Source organism: Biomphalaria glabrata, chromosome 3 (assembly GCF_947242115.1).
Source record: "Biomphalaria glabrata chromosome 3, xgBioGlab47.1, whole genome shotgun sequence".
NCBI lineage: Eukaryota > Metazoa > Mollusca > Gastropoda > Planorbidae > Biomphalaria > Biomphalaria glabrata.
The window spans coordinates 37,651,639-37,676,882 of record NC_074713.1 but is presented as its reverse complement, the minus strand read 5'-3'; the positions used below and the strand labels follow the sequence as shown (position 1 = coordinate 37,676,882).

Below are 25,244 nucleotides of genomic sequence, written 5' to 3'. Positions count from 1 at the left end.
CTGGTTTCATTTCAACTTATTGTCTTTATGAAGTCTGGATCAACTTGAGAGCTTGTCATCTGTGTTACACTACAGTCGTTCTGTGATCTGTAGTTTCTGAGTGTGTCCACCTAACATAGGACACCCATAGGGCCACATTTCATGATGATCTACTGCTTCGTCTTTAGACTTAGTAACTCCCCTGAACAGGTGTCATTATTGCCACAATTTTAATTAGTCTAAGACTCTCAAGATCTTTGCTGAAGGGATTTGCTTACAATAGTATATCTATCTGATCCTTTGCAAAATAGGAAAAACATGATCATCATTGTTTATCTTTTTGGAATTTCTGTACACTTCTTGTGTTTCTTTTAAGATTGTAGTTTATCCGCTCTGATAGGATTTATTCATACTTCTTGGCAGTTAATAATTAATTTATTCTGGACAGCCTAGTAGCCTCATCACTTTCCCACCCCATCTGCCCCCCACCGCCTTATTGTTGTTTTTAGAAAATGTAGCACCATCACTTTCCCACCCCATCTGCCCCCCCCCCACCGCCTTATTGTTGTTTTTAGAAAATGTAGCCCCATCACTTTCCTAAACTCTTTTTTCTTTCTTTGATCACTCCACATTTCACTTTGCTCTGGCCTTTTGACCGTCCCATGACCAGGCCAGTGACGCAGAGCACCATCGGCCCTCTCCTCCACATTCTTGTCCTGCAAGCTTTATTTATCACTCCCTCGGCTCCGACATTATCCCTGACACCTCTTTCTGCTCACCCCTTTGCATCCGTTTCCTTCCATCATCAGTCCCCAAAATACACAATACCCCCTCCCGAGCCCCTTTCCAACCCTCCCCGTTCTCATTCCGCAGTTTCTGCTTATTTGCCAAAATCGATGATCGCCTGGCCGGCTCGTACCTCAGTGATCACCCCGTCAGCTAAATCCGCGTGTCGCTTTTCAATCAGTCAGTTCCAATGGAGTATTGGTTTCATATTTGTTTGACGACTATTTCACAAACATCAGAGCATGTTTTTTTTTCAATGTGACAGCAATGACTTAATGGATATGGAAACTCATTGAAATGTTTAGACACATTTAGTTAGTCTGTGATCCTATCCTGATCGTGAAGGTGCATTCCAATATGAACTGGATGGAAAGATAAACATTTGTTTTGTGGACAGTCAATGATTTGACTGAGTGCAGAAAATATAATAGGCTTTAACTTTTTAAATTAAATCGTTATGTTTGATAACACGACCATACAGGTTCGTTACGTTCCAGAGCGATAGATTTTCTGAGAATGTTTTATAATTAAATAGTGTTTATTCCTATGAATTTTTTGTTAAAACTAGATTTATGGAATGCAATATACACACACAAGTTTCTTTTGGATTCCTCTGTATAACAAAAAAAGGGTATTCTTTGGATGAATGAAGACTGGATTTAATTTTTATCTTATTTTGATACATAGATATTAAATTTCATTGTCCACAACTCGCTGTACTTCATACCAAGGAGTCACTGTCACAGTCACTTTGGTCTTCAAAAGAAATTTCATGTTTAAAGACTAGCAGTGTGATTTGTGTTAGCAAAATAGGATATTTAACAAATAATTATAGTGTCTTTTTGAGGTGCTGTTCAGACAATAGTATCCTTCGTTTATGTTCTGTGACAATATTTGGCCGGCAGACAACAATGTTTGTGAGCACTGTAGCTCCTGTTGTAGACACTGCTCACGGCGACAGTGACCTTGACATCAGGTCTTCCACCCCCCATGAAGACGTCTCAGAGAGAGATTGCAAGTTTAAAAATTCAGGGATCTATAAGGTCATCAGGTACCCTGTCCTGCTGATGAACTTTTGCGGTATCTACGTACCCTCCTGTTGCGTCTGCCAGGTCAACAGAAAGCTTTCTCAGTCTAAAAGTCACTTTGACCCGGAGTGCCCAGACTTTAGCATTAAGACGCTGATATACGTTAAGAGCGTGGATGGGCGTCCAGAGCAGGCGAAGGTTGTGCGCGGCCAACAATGTCCCAACATGGACGGGCGGAAGTGGTCACTCGTCAAGAAAGTGACCACCGCCGTAATGTTCCTGGTCAATATCTCCAACACCATTCGCTACGTCTTCATCTTGAAGTACACGTCCAGTGACGTCAACGCTTACGTATTTTCCGTGACGTCTTACTTCATACTCAGCTTCTATTTCTACCTCCTGGCCGCAGGTAGCCACGCCAACTACGCCCACTTCAGCGCCTACATCGCCGCACTGTCCGGCTACGATAGGACGTACATTCTCAAGTGCGACTTCTTGCGCCAAGCGAGAAAGCAGCTGTGGATGTTCTGCGCCGGGCTTGCCTTCCAGTTCGTGCAGAGCGTGCTGCTTGTTTACGGCATGGTAGAGCTGTTTGACGGCTTCTCCGTCCAGCTGTGGCCGTTCTCCTTCGTCGACAACGACTGGAGGGTGGCTATTGGACTCTTTTGCGGCGTGGCTGTTTTCTTCGCCAGTGGCAATGTGTACGGGACTCACTTGTTTAGGACCGTTGTGACCTCCATGCTTAGAATCGAGTTTGTACATTTGGCCAAAGAATTCAGAGAGCTGCTCTCCAGGCCAATCGACCGCAACAACGAGGAGGCGTTTGACAAGCTGCTGAGGAAATTTCAAGAGGTGTGTCGACTTCGTGATAAGTCCTATCACGTGATTAAACATACAGTAGCCAGCTCTTACTTTTTCAGTGTACCTCTCGTTTGCTTTGTACTGTATGGTCTAGTTAGCGGAGCTCTTCAACTGGATCAAATGCTAATTCTGGCTTTCAATATTGCAATGGCGGTGGTCATATTGATACATACTACTTGGTCTTTAGCAAGTCTTAATTCTGAGGTAATCATACTGTTGAGTCTCTACTCCAAATGCTAAGATGTGTTTTCTTTTTTAAAGCCAAGTTTAATTCTAATTTTCTAACAACCAAATATTTTAACCTTTAGGCGAATTTTCAGTTATTGAATTAATTGTATAGTTAGATCTAATGACTCTTATCTTATTCCTACGCAATGTATGTTTAGGTTACTTAAAAGTAAGGTGTAAGCGTCACAAGAGCTATTGAGGGGAGGGTAAGATTGAGAGGAGGGTTAGATTGAGAGGGGGGTAAGATTGAGAGGGGGGTGGTAAGATTGAATGGAGGGTAAGATTGAGAGGGGGGTAAGATTGAGAAGAGGGTAAGATTCCTTTCTTCTCCCGCCTCACCCCTCCACCCAATATTTGTACCTCCACTGCTCCCAATCTCAGGCCTAAAATAATGTTTGCAAGTTAGAAGCCTACACCCTCCCGCTTCCAATTTCGAAGTCTTTCATAGTACATCTTGTTCAACGCTTGGAAATGAGAACCATTTATTGAGTTATTAGGCCTAGTGCCCATCAGTTTCTACCCTCTACAATTTAGTTTCTACCCTCTACAATTTAGTTTCTACCCTCTACAATTTAGTTTCTACCCTTTACAATTTAGTTTCTACCCTCTACAATTTAGTTTCTACCCTCTACAATTTAGTTTCTACCCTCTACAATTTATTTTCTACCCTCTACAATTTAGTTTCTACCCTTTACAATTTAGTTTCTACCCTCTACAATTTAGTTTCTGCTCTTTACAATTTAGTTTCTACCCTCTACAATTTAGTTTCTACCCTTTACAATTTAGTTTCTACCCTCTACAATTTAGTTTCTACCCTTTACAATTTAGTTTCCACCCTTTACAATTTAGTTTCTACCCTCTACAATTTATTTTCAAACATTTACAATTAGGTTTCTACCCTCTACAATTTAGTTTCAAACTTTTACAATTTAGTTTCTACCCTTTACAATTTAGTTTCAAACTTTTACAATTTAGTTTCAAACTTTTACAATTTGGTTTCTAAGCTTTACAAATAAAAAGTTAGAAGTCTTTGCTGTACAAATAGAGCTATTTTTTTTTTTCCTCTCTCTCCTCTCTCTTGACATCTCTCCCCCCCCCCTCCCGCTAAATCGTATTGATATTAAAGTGAAGTTTAGGCTGTACTGTTATTTCCATGTAATACCATGACAGGATGTTTATTTAGTTTGCTTACTAACACGATTATTTTGTTTGTAAACATTTTTTTACAGGCTACATCTGTTTCTCAATGTTTGTATCAAGGTCATTTAGACTCATTTTCTAAATCATTGTTTCAAAAGGTAAATATATTATATTATATTATATTATATTATATTATATTATATTATATTATATTATATTATATTATATTATATTATATTATATTTTTATTGTTATATATTGTCATATATATCTATATCAGTCTCTCGACTTCTCACCCCCTCCCTCACACTCACCCACACTGTGTTGCTCTCTGACACACAAGATATTTCTCGCTCTCTTGTCTTGTAATCTTTCTATTTTGTCTTTCATGTTTCCTCCGCCTCTGTCCCCTACTCTTTATTCTTCTCTGTTTATTATCTCTAGCAGAGACCAATCCTTACAGAAGGCCTGAATACTGACCTGTGACGTCACAAACTGTGGGCAGTTGAGACCAAAAGCGTTTTGCCACGTAAGGGTGACGTAGAACATGTGAGCAATTGATCTAAACTGCCCACAGTTTGCGAAGGTCAGTGTTGAGGCCTTTTATAACCATTGGTCTTTCTCTAGCAGACTTTCTTAATCGCCCCCCCCCTTTATCTGCTTTCATTTATAGTAAAAAAAAAGTTTCCCCTTTCAGACCTTGTTATCTATAGGGCAGATGATGTACATGTCATCTATTTCTGTGGCCCACGGTTAACAAGGGAGTCATGTGACCTGCACAACGACCAACCGCCTTTACTTTTCCCAAACTAATGCCAGGTACCCCTTAGAGCTGGGTGGACTCAGAGGTGCCCTAAAGATCCCGATATTAAAAATTCCAGTCCTCACCAAGATTCGAACACGGGACTTCCCGGTTCGGAAGCCAGGCGCTTTACCACTCGGCCACTACTGCTTTCATATATAATCTGAGCAAAAATGTGTGTTATCTAACTTTTTTTAGCATTATACTTTTCTTTTTTTTCTTGTTGTATTAAATAACATAATCTTAGCTCTGGCCTCGTTCGATCTTATATTTTCTATTACATCGGACCGTAAGTTGTCTGAACATGATCCGTTGAAATCAGACATACTTAAAGACTGCTCCACTTCTTGTCACGTCTGCCAACTTTTTAATATAAGGAAATGATGACCTCGGGGTGTTAGTGACCTCCCACACTTTACAATGTCAATTAGGTCGTGGTGATATGTCTCTATCCTGATGACATCCTGTTTTGTCATCCATAATTCAAGCCATTGCCTCTTCAATAAACCCCGAACTTAAACAAACTGTTTAATTATGGATAACTAATGCAACATGTCCAGATTTCTTATCAATTTGTCAACTGACTCGCAGTTAACTGTGCCAGCTAGGAAATATTCTAACAAAATGATCTTTCTACAACGCAAAGAAAAGAATGTTGCCAGCTTTTCGTCGCCAAATATTCTCTTGCAGCTGAATCACATTTGAGATCTACCTAAAGCTCTCGAATTTAGAGGCACCATGTTACGTAAAATAAATAAATTAAAGCTTTTATATAGCGCTACTTTCATGCTTGTAACATGCTCAGAGCGCTATGGTCTAATCTCAGTTGTGGACCAGTTGGGGGGGGGGAGGAGGGGGTATCTGGGAGAAGGTTTTCCATGCTGCCTTCAGGCGCTCAGCTCGAGTCGGGAGTTGAGCCCCCTTCATAGGTAGCCAAACCAAGTTCAAGCGTACTTAACCTCTCGACCACGCTTCCCACGTATCCGCCTTAAGCCTTTCCTTTTCGTCAGACTTAGTTTCAAAGCCAGGTAATGTTCTGATCTCGATTGTCAGAGGTGGTGCTATAACTTCGAGAGTCAAACGCGAAGTAAATCAGGAGTGAATCCCATAGGGAGTAAAATGCAAGAAAGATTTGAGATACGCATGTTGGGTCAAATACAAACTTTGGAGGTTACTTGCTGTCAACTGTGAGGTACTTGGAGACTTAGATTCACTTTTTTTATGAGGGCGGCTAAAAGACGGATCAAAATGATTGAAAATCAAATCTGAACCAGTGGAGGAAGAACAGAAAAGAACGTGAGAGAAAGAGAGAGAAAGAGAGAAAGAGAGAGAAAGAGAGAGAGAGAGAAAGAGAGAGAGGGAGAGAGAAAGAGATACAGAGAAAGAGAGAGAGAGACACAGAGAGAGAGACAGAGAGAGAGAGAGAGAGAGACAGAGAGAAAGAGAGAGAGAGAAAGAGAGAGAGAGAAAGAGAGAGACACACACACACACAGAGAAAGAGAGGGAGAGAGAGAGAGAAAGAGAGAGTAGAGTATAGATTGAAACTGATGACTTGAAAGATTGTTTGCCATAACAGCATGTTGGCGCTAGAAAGAATGTGATATTTTGAGACCTCTGTGAGTTTTGTTGTTAAATGGACGATTCGTTTATAAAATGTGTCTCTTCAACTAGACCTGTTAGCGAACAAGAGATCCCCACCACTGTGGCCTATATACAACCTCATTGACCATGCCTAGTCTTTGTTTTTTATTGGTAGGTTTCTTTTTTCTGTGAGGTGGGGGGCGGGGGGGGGGGGCATCTCGTCCCTTTATACTAACCCCCACTCCCCCTGTTGTTCTCCAGTTCTAGCCTCATGTAAATAGCTGCTGTCCATTCTCTAACACATAATACAGATCCATTATTTGGTCCACTGGGAAGTGAGAGGGCTGAACTCATTAGTCTAGTCTCAGCGTGGCTTAAATACTTGCCGATGAATCCATTGAATTCCAATACAGCATAGTGTACAGTTAATTTTTAAAAATTGAATAGTTTTCTTACTGTATAATTACAGACATTCCTTCAAAACAGACAATGTTACGTCAGAGGCGTAGTAAGGGGGGGGGGGGAATCAAGGTGGCAAGATGCCCCGGGTGCCACCTTCAGGGGGGCGCAAACACACAGCCTATATTTTTATATATACGCAATAAAAACAAAGGGGGGAGTAGGGTTCCGGCCATTTTATTAAATGTTAAAAAGAAAAAAAAAAGGAGTGGGGTGCTGATCAAATAAAAATATACACAGGGAAAAATTCAACGGGTGTAGCTGGTGGTTAATGTTTTTTTTTTGTTTTTTTTTTTCGAAATATGGAAAGTACATCTATCTCTGTCTCTAACATCTATCTCTGTCTCTAACATCTATCTCTGTCTCTAACATCTATCTCTGTCTCTCTGTCTCTAACATCTATCTCTGTCTCTCTGTCCCTAACATCTATCTCTGTCTCTAACATCTATCTCTGTCTCTAACATCTATCTCTGTCTCTCTGTCTCTAACATCTATCTCTGTCTCTCTGTGTCTAACATCTATCTCTGTGTCTCTGTCTCTAACATCTATCTCTGTCTCTCTGTCTCTAACATCTATCTCTGTCCCTCTGTCTCTAACATCTATCTCTGTGTCTAACATCTATCTCTGTGTCTAACATCTATCTCTGTCTCTCTGTCTCTAACATCTATCTCTGTCTCTCTGTCTCTAACATCTATCTCTGTCTCTCTGTCTCTAACATCTATCTCTGTCCCTAACATCTATCTCTGTGTCTAACATCTATCTCTGTGTCTAACATCTGTCTCTGTCTCTCTGTCTCTAACATCTATCTCTGTCTCTCTGTCTCTAACATCTATCTCTGTGTCTAACATCTATCTCTGTCTCTCTGTCTCTAACATCTATCTCTGTGTCTAACATCTATCTCTGTCTCTCTGTCTCTAACATCTATCTCTGTCTCTCTGTCTCTAACATCTATCTCTGTGTCTAACATCTATCTCTGTCTCTCTGTCTCTAACATCTATCTCTGTCTCTCTGTCCCTAACATCTATCTCTGTCTCTAACATCTATCTCTGTGTTTAACATCTATCTCTGTCTCTAACATCTATCTCTGTCTCTCTGTCTCTAACATCTATCTCTGTGTCTAACATCTATCTCTGTGTCTAACATCTATCTCTGTCTCTAACATCTATCTCTGTCTCTCTGTCTTAACATCTATCTCTGTCTCTCTGTCTCTAACATCTATCTCTGTCTCTCTGTCTCTAACATCTATCTCTGTCTCTCTGTCTCTAACATCTATCTCTGTGTCTAACATCTATCTCTGTCTCTAACATCTATCTCTGTGTCTAACATCTATCTCTGTCTCTAACATCTATCTCTGTGTCTAACATCTATCTCTGTGTCTAACATCTATCTCTGTGTCTAACATCTATCTCTGTCTCTAACATCTATCTCTGTCTCTAACATCTATCTCTGTGTCTAACATCTATCTCTGTGTCTAACATCTATCTCTGTGTCTAACATCTATCTCTGTCTCTCTGTCTCTAACATCTATCTCTGTCTCTAACATCTATCTCTGTCTCTAACATCTATCTCTGTCTCTAACATCTATCTCTGTCTCTCTGTCTCTAACATCTATCTCTGTCTCTAACATCTATCTCTGTCTCTAACATCTATCTCTGTCTCTAACATCTATCTCTGTCTCTAACATCTATCTCTGTCTCTCTGTCTCTAACATCTATCTCTGTCTCTAAAATCAATCTCTGTCTCTAAAATCAATCTCTGTCTCTTAAATCAATCTCTGTCTCTCTGTCTCTAACATCTATCTCTGTGTCTAACATCTATCTCTGTCTCTAACATCTATCTCTGTCTCTAACATCTATCTCTGTCTCTATGTCTCTAACATCTATCGCTGTCTCTGTCTCTAACATCTTTCTCTATATCTGTCTCTAACATCTATCTCTGTCTCTCTGTCTCTAACATCTATCTCTGTCTCTCTGTCTCTAACATCTATCTCTGTCACTAACATCTATCTCTGTCTCTAACATCTATATCTGTCTCTAACATCTATCTCTGTCTCTAACATCTATCTCTGTCTCTAACATCTATCTCTGTCTCTCTGTCTCTAACATCTATCTCTGTCCCTAACATCTATCTCTGTCTCTAACATCTATCTCTGTCTCTAACATCTATCTCTGTCTCTAACATCTATCTCTGTCTCTCTGTCTCTAACATCTATCTCTGTCCCTAACATCTATCTCTGTCTCTAACATCTATCTCTGTCTCTAACATCTATCTCTGTCTCTAACATCTATCTCTGTCTCTCTGTCTCTAACATCTATCTCTGTCCCTAACATCTATCTCTGTCTCTAACATCTATCTCTGTCTCTAACATCTATCTCTGTCTCTAACATCTATCTCTGTCTCTAACATCTATCTCTGTCTCTAACATCTATCTCTGTGTCTAACATCTATCTCTGACTCTAACATCTATCTCTGTCTCTCTGTCTCTAACATCTATCTCTGTCTCTAACATCTATCTCTGTCTCTAACATCTATCTCTGTGTCTAACATCTATCTCTGTCTCTAACATCTATCTCTGTCTCTCTGTCTCTAACATCTATCTCTGTCTCTAACATCTATCTCTGTCTCTAACATCTATCTCTGTGTCTAACATCTATCTCTGTCTCTCTGTCTCTAACATCTATCTCTGTCTCTAACATCTATCTCTGTGTCTAACATCTATCTCTGTCTCTAACATCTATCTCTGTCTCTAACATCTATCTCTGTGTCTAACATCTATCTCTGTGTCTAACATCTATCTCTGTCTCTAAAATCAATCTCTGTCTCTAAAATCAATCTCTGTCTCTAAAATCAATCTTTTTCTCTCTGTCTCTAACATCTATCTCTGTGTCTAACATCTATCTCTGTCTCTAACATCTATCTCTGTCTCTAACATCTATCTCTGTCTCTATGTCTCTAACATCTATCTCTGTCTCTGCCTCTAACATCTTTCTCTATATCTGTCTTTAACATCTATCTCTGTCTCTGTCTCTAACATCTATCTCTGTCTCTCTGTCTCTAACATCTATCTCTGTCTCTCTGTCTCTAACATCTATCTCTGTCTCTAACATCTATATCTGTCTCTGTCTCTAACATCTATCTCTGTCTCTGTCTCTAACATCTATCTCTATCTCTGTCTCTAACATCTATCTCTGTCTCTCTGTTTCTAACATCTATCTCTGTCTCTCTGTCTCTAACATCTATCTCTGTCTCTCTGTCTCTAACATCTATCTCTGTCTGTAATAAGAAATAAAGGAACACTGAAGAGTAACCTAAAACAAGGCTTTATTAAACTAGAACGACACATGAACTGACGAAAGAGACTTGAACAGTAGCGCACTAGATCAATGTTGTGAACACATTCTCACGACGTTACACAAACATAAACAAATAGTAACTATTTCACCACATTCACCCCGCCTAGAATTAAAATAGCAAGTATAATAATATAGTAGGCCAATAGCATAAATGAAGAGAGAATGCCAGTGCCTGTAATACAATAGATTATCAATAGATCAATAAATAGTGTCGAAATATTAATTTCTCTAGTAAACAACAGTGAATGGTGATACAAAGAAACCTAAAAACCAATATCTGTTGTATGACTTGTAAACAATTAATAGTTTCTGTTTTAAGTATTAACAAATAGTGTAGTAAGTAGACATGTACATAAGTAAGTGAAAAGTAAACTCTAGTATCAGTAGCAATAGATAAACAATGCCAGTTTATGTAGAACATAAGTAGTGCAATAGAGGAACAACTCTAGACTCTATAGTTCGGTCTGGTTCTTCTCTCTCTTAAGTTGTAACGGGGTTGACTATCCTGTTCTACAGTTTGGGAGTCACTAGCGAGTTCCTGAGCGTCAATTGGGGTATTTTCAAGAGGAAGCGCTCGGAGGTCCTCAGAGCCTACCAGGGGTTCTTTCCTTTCTTGTATCACCGTAGGGGTGTTTACTGGTACTTCCGTGTTTTGAGTTTCTGGAGGATATTCATTATCCTCACCCTTAGGGAAGAACGAAGGTTCTCTTGTTGTTGTGGATGGGGAGGGGGTGGGAGCCAAGCGTCTTAGAGAGACCGTCTCCTCTTTACCGCTGGGCAACCGTACGACGGCATATTGGGGGTTACACATCAGCAGGTCGACTTCCTCCGTGAGAGGATCATACTTTGAAGATCGGTTCTCTCTTCTCAGCAACACTCGACCTGGGCTAGATAGCCAAGTGGGGATAGATATCCCGAAGGAGGATTTCCGGTTGAACCGGAAAACTCTCTCGTGTGGAGTTTCGTTTGTTGCCGTAGATAGTAATGATCTAATCGAGTATAGGGCCTGGTTCAAGACAAGCTCCCATCTCGAGTTCGGGAGATCGAGGTCTTTCAGTGCTAAAGTAACAGCGTTCCATAGAGTTTTGTTTAGTCGTTCAATTTGTCCGTTGCATGAAGGATTAAAAGCGGTTGTTCTACTTGTAGCTATTCCCCTCTCGTGCAGAAAGGATTGCACCTCCCTCGACATAAAGGCCGTACCTCTGTCAGAATGGACGTACTCTGGCATCCCAACTAAGGAAAACAGCTGATTTAAACACTTTATGACAGTAGATGAGGACATATCGGGACATGGGTAGGCAAATGGGAAGCGTGAGTACTCATCCACCATTGTTAATAAGTATTTGTTGTGAGTAGCAGATGGGAGTGGCCCCTTAAAATCGATGCTTACTCTCTGAAATGGTTGGGTAGCCTTGATGAGGGTGCCTGAAAACTGTTTGAAGAATCTAGGCTTCAGTTCAGCGCAAGTTTTACATTGGTTTACCACTTTGCGGACGTCCTCGCAGGAAAATGGTAAGTTCTTAGTCAGAACGAAATGGAGGAGTCTCGTGACCCCTGGGTGACAGAGGTTGTTGTGTAACAGTTTGAGGTCTTCTCCAGTCATTGCTGACGCAAAGTGGTTTCTTGAAAAGGTATCCGCCGCAGCGTTTTGTTTCCCGGGTCGATATACGACGTCATATTGGAAACAACTAAGCTCCAGTCGCCATCTTTGTATCTTTTCGTTTTTGATCTTGCCCTTGTTCTGCTGGTCAAACATAAAAGACACTGAGCGTTGATCTGTAACCAATGTGAAGGGTCTACTGATAAGGTAATGTTGCCATTTTCTCAGGGCTTCTACGATAGCGTATGCTTCCTTTTCTACTGCTGAGTGTCTGCGTTCACTATTCGTGAGTGTTCTTGAAAAGAAGGCGACAGGACGGCCTTCTTGATTAAGAGTGGCGGCAATCGCGATGTCAGAGGCATCTGTTTCGACTGTTAGAGGTCGATTGTAATCTATCGTCGACACAGCAGCGTTTTCAAGTTCGTGTTTTAGCTGTTTAAAAGCTTCTTGAACTTGTTCAGGGGGAGGAAAGGCTTTGTTGTTTACCAATAAATGGATCTTGTTGGAGAAATTTGGGATCCATTGAGAATAATAGGACAGTAGTCCAATCACCCGCTTTTGTGATTTCATGTCTTGTGGTGGAGGTAGGTTTCTCAATGCTTGAAATCTTTCGGGGTCTGGTCTTAATTGCCCTTGTGAGATTTCGTAGCCTAGGAGGCATACTTTATTAGTCGCAATAGCACTTTTATCATTGTTGAAGGTGATACCGTACTTTTTAGCGGCATTGAGAAATATCTGTAGATTCTGGTCGTGGCTACTGGGGTCAAGTCCGCAGATGGTAACGTTATCCACGTAAGCGAACGTGTCCTGTAGCCCTGCCTCCTCAATTATTGTGTTGATCGTCCTTTGAAATGCAGCGACTCCGTTTGTCACTCCAAAAGGAATGCGGCAAAACTGATAAAGCTTTCCGCCAGCCTCAAACGCCGTGTACTGCTTTTCATCATCCCTGATAGGTATCTGGTGGTAAGCGCTTTTGAGGTCAAATGTACTGTACATTGAGTATTTAGATATTTCCTGCACCAGTTCATCAACTTTTGGCACGGGGTACGCGTCGAGGTAAGTGAATCGATTGATGGTTTGGCTATAGTCGATAACCATTCTCTTTTTGTGCCTTTCATTAGTTGTTACAATTATCTGGGCTCGCCACGGGGACGTGGAAGGCTCAATAATTTTGTCAGATAGGAGTCTCTTGATTTCATTTTGAATGAATTTGGAGTCAGGCATAGAATATTTTCTAGATTTAGTGGCTATGGGGTGGCAGTTAGGAGCAAGATTAGCGAAGAGGCGAGGGGCTTCAACTCGTGCAGCTTTCAGCGTACAGACCTGGAGAGTGCTCCGTTTTCCCTCAAATGGGATCATCAGTTTTTCATGCTGGCTGATGAAATCTAGCCCTAAGATTACATCAGATACTAGTCCATCTAGTAGTGAGAGCTTAACACTTTCGTATTGTTCATCTTTGTACTTTATTTTTGCGAAAATATGGCCGTGAGTAGTGCGAGAAAGATGTGTAGAGGCCATGTAGATTCTGTTTCTGGACGTTTCTAATTTCCATCTGTACCTTTTAGCAATTGAAGAAGATATATAGCTTTCACTGCTCCCCGTATCTACGAGAGCCTTCAATGGTACTCCATTGACGAGTATTGAAATAGTAGATTTAGTAAGACCGGACGCTGGTGTCGATGCCCAGGAAGATCCAACGGTTGTAGTCCGAGACGTCTCATCATCTGCTTTCACTATGGCTGAGGTTATAGATTTGAGTGTCTGTCTGGTCGATCTACAGACTTTCTGGAAATGGCCCCTCTTACCGCACAAGTTGCATGTAGCGTCGCGGGCCGGACATCTAAAGCGTTGATGTGGGCTGTTTCCACAAAAGAAACATCTTTTACTAGTCGCCGCACTCACCTCGTGTTCTACTTTTGTCATTGGAGAAAGGCTCTCCTCGTCGGCGCTAGCTCCACAGGGAGTTTCAGAGCAGATGTTATACGCCATGGCATGGTTATGGGCATATTCAAGTTGTCTTGCCTCTCCATAGGCGCACTGTAGAGTTAGAGTAGATTTCTCTAAGAGTCGCAGCCTTATGCTGTTTGAAGCCAGTCCAGTAATGAAGGCGTCTCTTACGAAGATATCTCTGTGTTCTTCAGCGGTGACAGCTTTGAAGTCACAGTCTTTGGCCATACTTTTAAGCTTAAGTAGGAAGGAGTCAACGGTTTGTCCGTTCTCTTGTCGACAAAGAGTTATCATGTGCCGTGCAAAAATTTCGCTTTTAGGCTTCACGTAGACATTTTGTAGAACTTTGATTGATTCTTCGAACGTGGTACACTCACTTATGTACTGAAATACGCTCGAAGAAACGTAGTTTTCCAGTAATTTCTTTTTGTCAATCTCACAGTGAGAGACTGAGGAGATGAAATTCTCAAATGTTCTGATCCAGTGCAGCCACTTCTCGGCAGCCGATGGCGAGCTAGGCTCTATGTCTAGCTCTTTTGGCCTAAATAGCCGTTCCATTTGTATAATTACTTTTACTTACAGACTGAGAATAGTGTTGAACGAAAATCCAAAAAAGATACGTGAGGCACATAGATCCATAGAATTGAAATTTTCTAGTTTAATAAATTGTAATAAGAAATAAAGGAACACTGAAGAGTAACCTAAAACAAGGCTTTATTAAACTAGAACGACACATGAACTGACGAAAGAGACTTGAACAGTAGCACACTAGATCAATGTTGTGAACACATTCTCACGACGTTACACAAACATAAACAAATAGTAACTATTTCACCACAGTCTATAACATCTATCTCTGTCTCTCTGTCTCTAACATCTATCTCTGTCTCTCTGTCTCTAACATCTATCTCTGTCTCTCTGTCTCTAACATCTATCTCTGTCTCTCTGTCTCTAACATCTATCTCTGTCTCTCTGTCTCTAACATCTATCTCTGTCTCTAACATCTATCTCTGTCTCTAACATCTATCTCTGTCTCTAATATCTATCCCTGTCTCTCTGTCTCTAACATCTATCTCTGTCTCTCTGTCTCTAACATCTATCTCTGTCTCTCTGTCTCTAACATCTATCTCTGTCTCTCTGTCTCTAACATCTATCTCTGTCTCTAACATCTATCCCTGTCTCTGTCTCTAACATCTATCCCTGTCTCTCTGTCTCTAACATCTATCTCTGTCTCTCTGTTTCTAACATCTATCTCTGTCTCTCTGTCTCTAACATCTATCTCTGTCTCTCTGTCTCTAACATAGTTATTTGACTGCAATGCTATGATAATACTAGACTTAACTAGACCAATAACTAATGTAGATTTTTAGACATTGATCGTTTGATACCATGGACGAACTATATAATATAAATATATATATATATATATATATATATATATATATATATATATATATATATATATAAATATCTATATATATATGTTACATGAAAGTACATCTATTGCATTCTGCTACATAAAGATAAAGTTCTCAGCACTCTTTGGGCGATCCAGGCACACTAGAGTGTGTAAATATGGGTGTGCATGAAGAACGAGAGAGAGAGAGAGAGAGAGCTGTGAGCTTTGATAGTAGGGCATAATCAGCAGTAGACTCCCTTGACCCCTCCAAAAAAAACAAAACACGTCAGGTTGTCAATTAACTATAGATCAGATTGGTGGCATGCTGTAGAGAACAATAAGTACTGCACTTTTAACGGAGCCAAAAAACAACAACAAAGGTCTTGACGTCACGTGACTGCCAACCTCAGGGAAGTCGTTGACATGACGTAGTCAAGTGCATGCAGTGACCCATCTCCACAACCCCCCTCCCAAAACCACAAGAGTTGATTAGAGTGAGTCTAATAGGCTGACCTCATGTTGCACGTGATCCTTTCTGGTGAAACTGGTGGTCATAATGATTTCAAAGCATTGCATTTAGAGGTAGTCGCTGGTGAACAGAGAGGGTTTCAAGTGAAGGATTCAGTTTTATTATTACAACGCGTAGATCAACTCACCCCGTCTGTCTGTCTGTCTGTCTGTCTGGTACACATTTTGTACACCTTATTTCTCGCACTTCCCATTTTCGATCCAGTTGGAACGTTGCACAATTATTCACTGTCCCTAACAAAACATAACTCAATAATAAAAAAAAAAACCCTAAGTTAATTAATTAGTGGTAATTAATAAATTTTGTTTGATATAGATAAAGGGAAATAAATCTTACAGTATATATATTTACAACACACACACACATACACACACACACATATATATACATACCATGTGTGTGTGTGCGTGCGTGTGTGTGTGCGCGCGCGCGTGTGTGTGTGTGTGTACTTTAAATGTGCAGTTCTTCCCTCTAAACATAAGATAGTTTTTTTATTTAAAGTACTTTTTGTCAACCTTGCTAATCTTCTATAATATAAAGCAGAAAGTAAGGCGTATGTATGTATGTATGTATCTATATTATAAAGTAGAATGTGTGGTGTATGTATGTATGTATGTATGGATGTATGTTACTTATAGACATCAAAACCGCTTGACCAATCTTGATAAAACTAGGCAGGAATGTTCCTTGGGTACCAACTTAGACCGTAGTGTATGTGTTGTAGCCCTAAAACAAACTTAAGACCCTAAAAAAAAAATATAGTTGTCCGACTCTATTACAGCTATAGTATTTTATGGATCTAGGCCATGTCTACAATGTTGACATTAGAAAAGATAGAAAGCATTTAGACCTAGATCTAATTTTAAGAAATACACTTTGCGCAGATAGTTTTTTACTTTGACACATGAAAATACAAAAGAAGATCCAATGATTTCATTATATAATAAAATTAACCTTCAATTTTGTGTTTCAAAAGCATTTTTTACATAAATTAGTTCCTTATATCTGTGACTACAGATTTCCTGACGAACATTCTTTCATTAGACAATACCGTAATGAATCGCGTACTAAATATTAATTCGTTTAATTGTTTACTTTATAATCCCATCCTTAGATCTAAAACTCTAATTCAACTCTAAGATGATAAAACTTCTCTTAGCACAGATAGTTTTATACTTTAACACATAAACATATTAATTAAAGTCCATTCATTTCATATTTTGATCAAATAAACATTCAAATTTGGTTTTCTAAAGCTACATTCGCCTACGAAAGCTGCGAAGCCGAGTTGAGATAGGTCTAGATCTATATTCATTCATGAATCATGTACTAAAAATTATTTCGTTTAATTGGTCACTTTATAATCCCATTCATTTAACAAAGCTATCGCTCTTTTCGTTTTTAATAGATAAGAATGTATCGACTTCGGGTAAACCCATTTTCGCAAAACTAATTTTATTTTCGTAGCGAAAGAGAAATAACGTGAAAGGATCATTAGCTAAGTTTAACATACATATAAATCCAATCCCCTAGATTATCCAAAAGCATTTTTTACATAAATTAGTTCCTGATATCTGTGACTACAGATTTCATGGCGAACATTATTTCATTAGACATTACCAAATGGTTACACATTAACACATCTCTCTACTGAGTCTATTCCTAGGCCTAGGTCTAAAACTCTTATTGAACTCTAAGATGATAAAACTTCTTTTCGCAAAGATAGTTTTATGCTTTAACACATAAACATACTAATTATTGTCCATTCATTTCATATTTTAATCAAATTAACATTCAAATTTGTTTTTCTAAAGCATTTTTAATATATTCGTTCGCTGTTCGCTAAAGCTGCTTAGCCGTGTTGAGATAGGCCTATATTCATTCATGAAAAAAAGTTCACGCATGCGCAGCACAGAATGAACTCTATAAAAGCCAATTTTTAACTCTAGATTAGTGTAGATTTAGATCTATGTCTACCTCAAGATCTACTTTATACTTTATACACATGAACATACAAAATTTAGTCTATTCATCTCAAATTTTAATCAAATATATGTAGGACTACAAGCAAATGTTTTAATTTGAAAAAAAAAATGGATTTAAGCCTATTAGCTATTTTGATTTGATAGCTTCATTCACACTATTTTTACATTGACACATTTGCTTTACTTATTACATTATTATTTCGTTTAATTGTTTACAAAACACTCTCAGTGACTATATCGAAAGTAATGCGCAAATAAAGACCCGCGGGTCGCGGGTAACATATGTCTAGTGTATGTATGTATGTATGTATGTATGTATGTATGTATGTATGTATGTATGTATGTATGTATGTATGTATGTATGTTACACATAGAAATCAAAACCGTTTGACTAATCTTGATAAAACTTGGCATTAATGTTCCTTGGGTACTAACTGAAACCGTGACGTATGTACAGAAGCCCTAAAACAAACTTAAGACCGTCAAAACAAAAGTGGCCCAACTCTATGAAAGTATTACTATTTCATGGATCTAGGCCATGTTTACATAAGACAAGATCAAAATGATCTAGATCTAATTTTAAGAACTACACTTTGCACATATAGTTTTTTACTTTGACACATGAAAATACAAAATATAGTCTGTTGATTTCATCATTTAATAAAATTAAACTTCAGATTTGAGTTTCAAAAGCATTTTTACATAAATTCGTTCCTTATATCTGCGAATTGAGACGTCCTAACGTACTTTATAATTTCTTTCATTTAACAAATTGGGTAAACCCGTTTTAATTGTACTTTACATCTTATTCATCTTTCGCTTCTTTCGTTTTTAATAGATATGAATGTATAAGCTTAACGGGTAAACCCATTTTCGCAAAACAACTTTTATTTTCGTAGCAAAAGAGAAAAACTTGTAATGAACATTAGCTAAGTTTGACTTAGATCTAAATCCAATCCACTAGATGTGTAATACACAAACTAAGGCCCTCAGGCCTCGGGTAATGTCCAACTATTTGTAAATATGCATTGGTCTACGTCTCACTCTACTTGGCAACTTAACATTTTAACATTCGTCATCATGACATGAGATAATGTAATTAATAAATACATCCGACATGGTCACTAATTTATATAACAACATGAATGGCAAGATAACATGGTATTGGCTTAATATTTGATGTAAAAAAAATATTTGGACACTCATTTCGGGGCCCCCCTCAAGTGAAGGAAAGGCTGGAATTTCAAATTTGGACCCCCTCCCCCAGCCTAGCTACGCCACTGATTCATGCTCTATATATGAAATGTCTAGATGTAACGAGTCACGTCTTGATTTTGTTTGTAACGTCCCGAAGTCTGTGCCGAATATTGAAATCTTTGCTTTAAAGGGTAGACATAGAAAGAAAAAAAACATAAATTCAGCTCTGGCTATTGATTTTCTGGGATTTTATTTTTACACTGATTTTTTAAAATGTTCTCTATTCAGTGCATTTCCTCAATTTTTCATAGTCGCGGCTTAAAAAGATGAAGAGAAAATAGAACGGAATTTCTTTACTGTGTCTATTTAAATATAAAATATACAAGAACTAGTATCTTTATATATTCATGTTCTAATTTGAGTACACACCGATTTAAATTTTTATTTTTACAAATATCAATATACACGTCTTGTTTTTTAAGCTCTCTACTGCATGTTTTGAGGCATTCGCAGTCGCCCACCTTCACTCGCCCTCCACTTCCTCTGTGGTTAGCACCCTGGTTCCGCCACTGTTCGCGACTCTGCCATACTAATGTGTTTATGTATTGATTTTCTTATTCCCAGGCTGTTTTGCTGACCAACATGATCACCACCAATAACATGGGGATGACCGTGTACGGCCTGTTCGTGGTGGACTGGTCAACGTTCTTGATGGTCAGTACCTTGACGTGAGCATCCATCTCGGTCTCTCTTGGCTGTCGTAAGAACAGAGGGGGGGGGGGATGGAACGTGGTGTGGCTGTGTGAGTGTAGGTGTGTGTGTGTGTACGTAGGTGGAGGGGTGGTTGGAAGACTTGGGGAGGAGGGGGAGAAGTCTTGCCAAGTAAAAGTTAGTTTTACTTCTATGGAAGAAGGGAGAGAACTGGAAAGTTTCATGTTTTGTTAAGTAATAAGAACTCTCTAGTGGAGTTCCCAATGGGGAATCATTCACACAGATCATTACAGGAGCGTCTGTGTGGGTGTCTACGTCTGGGGATGTGTGTGTGTCTCTTGAAGGAATATTTGGTGTAGGCCTACCTTTCAGGTTTAACAAACATGCTAAAGTTAAATAAGAATCCACATGCAGTTCGCTATATAAATAAAGTGTGACGGACACAATGACTCTCATACTCTAGATTCACTTTTCGTTTGTTTTTTTTTTTAAACTTTCAGTCATTAATCTAGTTTATACACGGTCACTATTCAAACCATTAATACTTGGAGCTAACTAAAAGTACGCGACGTTATGGCGCAGATGTTTTGGCGTGAGAAGTTTAGATGATAATTTATAAAACAAACATTTCATAATAAAAAAAAACTTCTCCCCCTAAACTAAACTTTAATTATAGTATACCCCCCAAAAAATAAAAAAAAAACTAGTTTTAGATCTAATTATTTTTACTATTTCATGAAAGTTAACTATAGATGGCTGCCTGGTGGTATGGTATGTGTTCGAACCCTGCCCACCGCAATGTCCGTCATCCGGTGAAGGTTTGGGCTAGAATGTAATCTTAAATTCTGAGGAAATATCCGAAACATGTGAAACCTACAAAGTACGAAATGTCAGACTTCTACCTGGGACCATGATATTGGCATCTAGAAATTTAAACTAGTTTCGTCTGCACTATAAATTGCTTTTTTTTTTCATATCGTTGTTTCCTTTTTTTTTTAACAATGTTAACCCCCTCCCCGCCCCCACATTATAACATTTATGACATAACAATATTTACACAACAAACTTCAATCCCAACTCTAATGAACGAAAATAACTCATGTTCTTTACATAACAAATATGTTTGAACACAAAATTGCATACAAAACATAGTTAAGTATGCGAAAAAAAATATTCATTTTGCAACTAGGTCTGCGTAGTCATGTGAAACACTGCACTCTAGCTTCGGAATCGAAGACATTGCTATTCTTATTATCATTGTTTTCGAAGACAAAATAAAATCAGCATATATAATGTGACTCTCCGAAACGGCTGCTCGAAAACGTCTTGCTTCGTCTAAGGTCTATCTGTTTATGGAAATAATTGCCTTGTATTAGACTATGTTTTAATAACGTAACAAATTGTTCTACTGTATAACAATGTGATTTACTCTTGCTTATATTTACATTTCTACTAAACGAGGCTCTGTCTGGAGGAGTAAATTTCTTCTTTTGCATCCTCCATATTGCACCATGCGCGAAAAAAGATGCGCGACGGCACTCCCCTAGTAAAAACTAGGAGCTGTTGTTCCATTAGTATAGTTCCATGGTGCAACGAAAAATCTGTTACAAAATTTAAGGGCAATCCAAATAATTGTGAAGTAAATCGGAGGAAAACTCTGGACAAAATGGAAAGTTTTGCGCGCCTTTATAAATATCTAGATCTAGTCGTCTCTGATTTCTGAGACCCGAGTTACGTCCTTTGCCCTTGTAAGAAAGAAAACAAGATGAAAGAACTTGGGGAAAATAAAAAGAAATCGATTAGAAGAGATGTTGAAATAACTAGACTAGACATTTGTTTAGACTAGACATTTGTTTAGACTAGACATTTGTTTAGACTAGACATTTGTTTAGACTAGACATTTGTTTAGACTAGACATTTGTTTAGACTAGACATTTGTTTAGACTAGACATTTGTTTAGACTAGACATTTGTTTAGACTAGACATTTGTTTAGACTAGACATTTGTTTAGACTAGACATTTGTTTAGACTAGACATTTGTTTAGACTAGACATTTGTTTAGACTAGACATTTGTTTAGACTAGACATTTGTTGAGCATGCTGTATTGAGGCTAATGAAATACTGCATTCCTCATTCATCTTTAGACTTATTATCATTAGATCCAATAAAATTTACTTTGTGCTATAAACAAAATAGCTTTGAATCTTTACTGGTGCTAACAAAATAGCTCAGAGTCTTTACACTAGTGCTAACAAAATAGTGCACACATTTGATCTCTTTTAAAATACATGACTCGCTACATCTGTATTCTGTTGATCGGAGACTCCATTCATGACAATCTTCCATTTACTTGATTTCTTTCTTGCGTTTAACCTTGACCCAGGAGCAGATTTTTTTTTTATTATTGCGTTTGCATAGCGCTTCCTCCATGCTCCTATAGCATGCTCAGCGCGCTCTGGTCTAATATGGACGTGTGGGGGGCGGTGGGGGGGGGAGAGAATGTTTCCGTTCTGCCTTTTGGCGCTCCTCAAACACAACTCACTCAAAAAGTTCTTAGTCTACGTAGGGATTTGTACTCGAGTTGCATTCACTTAGACAACAGTTTAGGTCCACACTCAGAGACTCTTTCAAAACAATCTCTCTATTTGTACTCGAGTTGCATTCACTTAGACAACAGTTTAGGTCCACACTCAGAGACTCTTTCAAAACAATCTCTCTATTTAGATGTTCAGAAAGATTTAGGTACCTTTTCTTTATTCCCCTGAATGACTAACTAGCTATGGGCCTGTGACTATGAGTATAATTTATAGACATAGTACTTTAATAGTCGAAAACTAGTTCCTACCCAAGGGGAAGTCATCGAAATTTAAAACACTCTTTAAGATTTAAAGTTTACATTTCTGAAAAGTCTCTATGCACAGAGCATCACGTGGTACCTTCAACTGACCGGAAACAGACGCGAAGTGAATGGATTAGAAAAAAAAAAGGTAACTGAGAACAGAAACGATATTTGATGTATTTGTCTGAGGTCACGTGAGAAGAGAAGAAAAACTGAGTTTTGGGATATTGAAAAACAAAAAGAAAAGTTGAAAAAGAGAGAGAGAGAGAGGGGGAGAGAGAGGGAGAGGGGAAGAGCAAAATTAGAGATAAAAGATACATATATACAGAGGTACCGACTTAAAGCAATGATGAGAGACAAATTGATTGAATGAGAGAAAGAGAGAGACTAACCTTGGAATGGAAGTAAACAGAGATGGAGAGAGAGAGAGAGAGAGACAGAGAGAGACAGAGAGAGAGAGACAGAGAGAGAGAGACAGAGAGAGAGAGAGAGAGAGAGAGAGAGAGACTTACCTTGGAATGGAAGTAAACAGAGATGGAGAGAGAGAGAGAGAGAGAGAGACAGAGAGAGACAGAGAGAGAGAGACAGAGAGAGAGAGACAGAGAGAGAGAGAGACTTACCTTGGAATGGAAGTAAACAGAGATGGAGAGAGAGAGAGACAGAGAGAGAGAGAGAGAGAGAGAGAGAGACTAACCTTGGAATGGAAGTAAACAGAGATGGAGAGAGAGAGAGAGACAGAGAGAGAGAGACAGAGAGAGAGAGAGAGAGAGACTTACATTGGAATGGAAGTAAACAGAGATGGAGAGAGAGAGACAGAGAGAGAGAGAGAGAGAGAGAGAGACTAACCTTGGAATGGAAGTAAACAGAGATGGAGAGAGAGAGAGAGAGAGAGAGAGAGAAACGATATTACCAGAAAGAAAAGAATGACCTTGAGGGAAACCGACACACAAAGTAACATACAAACATCCCTAAAACGTTTGGAGAGAAGTTGTCTTAGCTTTCAACTTGACACATTTAAAAGAATGAACTTTGTGTTGATGACACATAGAGTTGTATACGTTTTTCTTGTTGTAATTGCAGGTATTTGGTACCATGCTGACATACGCAGTTGTTGTCATCCAGTTCCAGACAGGGACACCGGTCTGCCACTGTCACACGAACATGACATCATGACACCACACTACAGTGTAACTACCTTACTTGAGTGTAGACATTTTCTAGAATATAATTAAAGCTTTCTTTACAAACACATTATGGTAAACAAGAATCCAGATGGTATGATATAGTAGATGGTATGCCTAGCAGCCAGCTGATGTTATGTATATCAACCATCAATATAGCGGATGGTATGTTTAGCAACCAGTGATATGGCGGATGGTATGTTTAGCAACCAGTGATATATCGGCTGGTATGTTAAATAACCAGTGATATAGCGGATGGTATGCTTAGCAACCAGTGATATAGCGGATGGTATGTTAAATAACCAGTGATATAGCGGATGGTATGTTAAATAACCAGTGATATAACGGATGGTATGTTTAGCAACAAGTGATATAGCGGATAGTATGTTTAGCAACTAGTGATATAGCGGATGGTATGTTTAGCAACTAGTGATATAGCGGATGGTATGTTAAATAACCAGTGATATAGCGGATGGTATGTTAAATAACCAGTGATATAGCGGATGGTATGTTTAGCAACTAGTGATAAAGCGGATGGTATGTTTAGCAACTAGTGATATAGCGGATGGTATGTTTAGCAACCAGTGATATAGCGGATGGTATGTTTAGATACTAGTGATATAGCTTATGGTATGTTTAGCAACCAGTGATATAGCGGATGGTATGTTTAGCAACTAGTGATATAGCGGATGGCATGTTAAATAACCAGTGATATAGCGGATGGCATGTTAAATAACCAGTGATATAGCGGATGGTATGTTAAATAACCAGTGATATAGCTTATGGTATGTTTAGCAACCAGTGATATAGCGGATGGTATGTTTAGATACTAGTGATATAGCTTATGGTATGTTTAGCAACCAGTGATATAGCGGATGGTATGTTTAGATACTAGTGATATAGCTTATGGTATGTTTAGCAACCAGTGATATAGCGGATGGTATGTTTAGATACTAGTGATATAGCTTATGGTATGTTTAGCAACCAGTGATATAGCGGATGGTATGTTTAGATACTAGTGATATAGCTTATGGTATGTTTAGCAACCAGTAATATAGCGGATGGTATGTTTAGCAACTAGTGATATAGCGGATGGCATGTTAAATAACCAGTGATATAGCGGATGGCATGTTAAATAACCAGTGATATAGCGGATGGTATGTTAAATAACCAGTGATATAGCGGATGGAATGTTAAATAACCAGTGATATAGCGGATGGAATGTTAAATAACCAGTGATATAGCGGATGGTATGTTAAATAACCAGTGATATAGCGGATGGAATGTTAAATAACCAGTGATATAGCGGATGGTATATTCATTAACTCGGGATATATTTTATTTGCGACTCACTTTGAATTAGATCTACGTACTTTTGTTTCTTGACGTTTTACATCCTATCTCTTGATGTCTACTGTCACATAAACTGGTCACACCAAACCTGGGCTTGCTGCCCTTCCTCATCGTGGCGCCCGGGTTGAAACGGTCGTGAGAGGGGACGACTCGGCCAAATGGGTAGCAAAACAAGGCTCCCGCTGGAGTGCCATTGCACTGTGCGGGGATGTAAACTGTCAACGTCCATCGCCGTCCCTCAAGGGGCCGTTACGTAAATGGCGTGTCCCGCACGGTTAGCCTGGT

At 38.9% G+C, this 25,244-nt stretch overlaps 1 protein-coding gene across 2 annotated transcripts; it reads left to right on the top strand.

The window, feature by feature from the left end:
- Positions 1-644: 644 nt before the first annotated feature.
- LOC106074741 (uncharacterized) lies at positions 645-24,398 on the top strand. Of its 2 annotated transcripts, XM_056024898.1 has the most exons (4): positions 645-2,858; positions 4,112-4,180; positions 19,499-19,588; positions 23,506-24,398. In XM_056024898.1, the coding sequence occupies exons 1-4, from the start codon at positions 1,677-1,679 to the stop codon at positions 23,596-23,598; spliced, it is 1,434 nt and encodes a 477-aa protein (XP_055880873.1). In that variant the 5' UTR covers positions 645-1,676; the 3' UTR covers positions 23,599-24,398. The 2 variants fall into 2 exon arrangements, with proteins under 2 accessions (XP_055880873.1, XP_055880874.1); XM_056024899.1 differs by lacking the exons at positions 19,499-19,588; positions 23,506-24,398 and adding an exon at positions 4,467-4,588.
- The last annotated feature ends 846 nt before the right edge of the window (positions 24,399-25,244 follow it).